The 4558-nt window shown below is 38.0% G+C and overlaps 1 protein-coding gene across 1 annotated transcript; it reads right to left on the reverse strand.

Annotated features, from left to right (window-relative positions):
• Positions 1-296: 296 nt before the first annotated feature.
• On the reverse strand, positions 297-1883 carry LOC149773330 (uncharacterized). Its single transcript, XM_089946440.1, has 2 exons — positions 1746-1883; positions 297-1052 (listed from the first exon to the last, which is right to left on the reverse strand). The coding sequence occupies exons 1-2, from the start codon at positions 1881-1883 to the stop codon at positions 297-299; spliced, it is 894 nt and encodes a 297-aa protein (XP_089802566.1).
• Between the last annotated feature and the right edge of the window lie 2675 nt (positions 1884-4558).

The raw sequence follows: 4558 nt of genomic DNA on the forward strand, positions 1-4558 counted from the left end.
ATCAATCAAGTTTTTAGTTAAACTAATTACCAGAATTATGATAATTAATTACAATTAAATACGTTTATAGCAGTAATTAATTTCAGGAAGAGGCATGCTTGACAAACTGAATCATAGGCATTAAGTTTACAAAGTATTGAAAATAAAGGAAAGCACTCAAATGAAATTTATGTTAACTCTTCTTGTGTTGCAGTAAAAAGGGTACATTTATTATCAACATTGAAACGCACTGTAATCAAAGGATAGAAGTATATATAGGACAACAACTGATCAGTCAAACGATGCTATCATTCTTTTCAAACGATGCTATCATCATCTGACGTATTTTTTTCACTTTCATTTGGATTGTCAATTCTACCTATTTCAACAGTGGGTCGTCCAGCTCGTGGATGACTTGCAAAAGTGACCGTCATTCCCGCCACTCTCCATTGCCTTAAAGCCGGGTTTTCATAAGGTTCGTAAACTGAACTCAGGGGAACAAACTGGCTTCCAAACTGCCCGGTGTGAAAGATAAGGGGAGCTTCACTGGCCCTCTGGGAGACTGACATTGCCGATGGGTGTCGACGCAGTGAGGCGGGTGGCACATATGCATTTTTATATTTGCCATCTGTAGAATGAGATGTAGCCGATAATTGGACACCTGCCGGAGGAGTGTTTTGGAGGTTCAGATTTGGACCAGCTTGATAACCATAAATGGTGCCAGTTAATGGTAATTGCTGATCATACATGTTGTGGTCAGGAATATAATAATTTTCTTGTCCACTCCCAGGGTAGTACGGTCGCATGACAGGAGGATGAAAAGCGCTTGCAGCATAACCCGCAACTCTGAACCTGCTTATTTCACTCATTCGTTGCTGCTTTTCAAGAAAACGCAGTTCAGATTCGCGCTTCTTACGCTTCTTCTCTTTCTTTCTCCTCTTGCGTTCATTTCGCATTGCCTTTTTCTCCTCTTCTCTCTTCTTAATCTCCAGCTCTGTCTGTATCCCAGAGTCTTCCGTGTCCACTTCAACATTTTCATAGCCGATCCCGGATAATAAAGGATGTATTGCCCCCTAATTATAAAAGAATCTACGAATGTCAAAGCATGTGGTACACAAAATGAATGTTTAGAACATTTTGTTCTTTTAAAATGTGCGGGTTTGTTTAGTGTTGACTAACATTTCTGCTGAAGTAAAGTAGTTCACTATAATTATTTTTCGTTTAGTCAGAAATTATTTGTAGTGTATCAGGGCGAAGAATTGAAACGTATTGCATTGTATTAAGGTGATTAATTTTGCTGATTAACATAGTGACCGGTAAGTCAGTTAATTTCAAATTCATTTTGTTAAGTTTGTTGTGATATAGCATGTGATATGGCATTTGGGTAGTAAAGTGTAGGACACTGAAGTGCAGTGCTGTATAGTTCGACGTTGTTTAGTTTTGCATGTTGAAGTGCAGTTTTAAACACCAAATACTATAAAACATTTCTTGCCTAATACCTATGATTGCCGCGGTTAAAAAATAAACACAGCACAAAATAGACAAGCAAATTAAAACAAAAACAAGGAAAACTTTTGAATATTTTCGAAATTCATTCTACATTACCAAGAAAATATGATTGTCATTAGTGTTTACAGTTTATAATTCCTGAAGTGATGTGGAATATGTTATAGTACATGAATAAATAGGAAAATCTGATACCGGTACATATATTGTAGATGAGAAACAAGTGTATGTATGTATGTATGTATGTATGTATGTTCTACCTTTGCACAACCGCATATCTCAGCAATATTCTTCTTACAGCACAAGATAATTACTACTGTTGCTATAATTAGTATCACAGCAAAAGACACCAATGTCGCTATCAGGAGAACTGTGAAAGAAACAAATTTATTATCCATATTTTTTTACACTTGATATTAATTGAGAGAGAGAGAGAGAGAGAGAGAGAGAGAATCATCTTTTAGTAAAACAAGTTGATTTGCAAACGTATATAAAACATTACTATGTCGCATAAATACATATTCAGTACAGTAAAATATTCTGTCTTTTCTCTTTTTATTATTACCAGACTTTCAGGCACTACAACATGCATTTTCATACAGTCCTTTCAAGCCATCGTAGTAGACTTTCATGGTTGGATAATAAAATCTTGTTTATTTGTACAGTTATTATATTTCTAGAATACTAGTTTCTCTTCTTAAAAGCCCTGATGAATTCACGCTTGTATCCAATAGACACTCTAAGGGACAAAAAAATGTGACCCTTTCAGCCAAATTACTCCTAAGCTTTGTTCTTTCTTAGTTTAACAAATCCTGGAGAATTCCATACGAGGTAATGATAGCTAAGCAAAGATGGCCATTACAATTATAGAACTAGAGCCAAGTCTATGGATCTCCACTGCGAATAACAGCGTCTGTTATTAAAATCCTTATCCAGGCACATTCAAGTTGTTTGTGTGTCTATTTTGTTTAAATTAAAAATCACTTGTTTTTGTCTCATTGCCTCTAATCACTTTTTGTATTCGTGAAAGTTTTCTTATATCACACCCGGTGGCCTCCTGAAGACAAATTCTATTCAAGCACTTCTGCAGTAGGACAGATGAACATATATTTCTATTATCGACCTTTTCTGCATGAACTTACTTTGGAAATGATTTTCAATGCCAACCCAGATATATTTACTTATTTTCTTATATTATCAAAACAATACAACCTATTCACAATTCATTATATTGGTATCAAACCCAATCCCCACCCACAATCTGTAATATGTTTGCCTTCATACGTTGATTTATATCCAAATTATGACATAATAAAACAACCAAAACATAAAACAATATGTACTCTCGCTCTCTCTCTCTCTCTCAGACCTGGTGGTTTCGTTGTTGTTGTCGATGGTGTCGACGTTGTCATTAGTAACTGAGTTGTAGACATTGGGGTGGGAAATGCTGTACTTGAGTTCTTTGGACTGTTTCCTGTCTGTGATCCGCATTTCAAAGAAATCTGAGAATTAGGGTTGACGATATATATATATATATATATATATATATATATATATATATATATATATATATATATATATATATATATGTACGGAATGCTGTCCATCTGATAGACACAAGAATAAAATTTAATGCTAACATTGAGGTTGGTAATAAATTGAAATGTATATATTAATCTGCATTTTACAAGTAATTTATACTGAGAGCTTGACTCAGCATGGAACAACTTCCAACAAGCAACAGCAGGTACGGCAGAACAAAAAGGGACCTGTCTTCGGTAGCAAGCTGCCGAAAGTTTATGACGACTAGTAACGGTGGTAGCGGTGGGCAGTCAGACACTTCCTGCAACAACCAACTAGAGACACTATCTATGCCATACGATCATGGAAATCTGGAGATAGGTAGCAACCACATGCACATGGATTCCTTGAGGGCAAACAGAGCATTGTGGTCACAAATATTTTAGCACCTATTGCTGGATACAGCCCCAGAAATACGAGATGGGTTATGCTGTAAAAAAGTGGATGTAGGAAGCAGGCATTTAAATAACAGCCTTAGAAAATGGCTTTGCCATACCCGAGTGTTGCCAGGAAGCGACGATAGCGTGAGGCAATCTGCAATTAACTTTCATTGATTTATATAATTTCATTTTATGTTTTCACCATGGCATACAGTCATTCACTCCCAATCGATAAAAACACAGTTCTGGAAGGAGCAGATAACGAAGGGGTAATATGATAGAATTCTGAAAGCATTACTTGTTGGCTAAATCCAGCCAGGCAGTCTCTCTTGCTAAAACCAGTCTTGGGACGGCAGGTCGGTCCACCATAACGACCCTGCTTAAAGCCCCTCCCCAACCGACCAGCCCAACTCTTCAAACACCCATGTGCTGCATGTTCCCTCCGAATCCACATTCACATGTACTGGCCCTAATAGTCAGCGCGCAAATGTCCAAGCATTTGCAGGAGCTACAAAATTGGGCGATTAACCCGACAATACCGGCCCATGGCCCCAAGGAAGCCCAAGTCTGAGTTAATATCAGCTCTACTATCATATATCTCCCGATGCAGAGCCAGGCGGAAAGCTATCCTGTTGCCAAAAGTCCCCAAAGAGGTCAAGCCGTCTCCATCCCTCACACCCACAACTATAATTCAGAATAAAACCCTAGCCACCCAGCAAAGGGCATCAACGACCAAGTTCAATGTCACTGCCAATGATATGGAAAGTTTTATAACATACACGATGAGCCATCCTCTTTGTCAGTCTCAAGTTTCTCAATAGCAGTAAGGCAAAACCGCCATAAGGTTCCCTTAGAGTCCTTTCGCGTCCTCCCAGCACAACCCCAACTGACCTTCTAAAGAACGTTATCCATTTGGCAGTAGTCTTCAATGAAGTTTGCGCCAGCTCGTGTGGGGTTTAGAACGTATTCAAATATTTGTTCGACGCTGACATATTGATGAGATTATCATGATGCCTAGCAACGCAATAAGGCTCATTTGGGTAGGGGAAGAAGCAAACATTATCCAGAGAACTTTCAATGTCAGATATATCAGCGCGAAGGAGATAAGGATC

Source organism: Sinohyriopsis cumingii, unplaced genomic scaffold (genome assembly GCF_028554795.1).
Source record: "Sinohyriopsis cumingii isolate HCF-2022 unplaced genomic scaffold, ASM2855479v2 utg000663l, whole genome shotgun sequence".
In the NCBI taxonomy this organism is placed as follows: Eukaryota; Metazoa; Mollusca; class Bivalvia; order Unionida; family Unionidae; genus Sinohyriopsis; species Sinohyriopsis cumingii.

Coding starts and splice junctions, on each gene's coding strand:
- LOC149773330 (XM_089946440.1), bottom strand. CDS start 1,883: ATGGATAATAAATTTGTTTCTTTCACAGTTCTCCTGATAGCGACATTG. Junction 1,053..1,745: donor AGATATGCGGTTGTGCAAAG/GTAGAACATACA, acceptor TTTTATAATTAG/GGGGCAATACATCCTTTATT.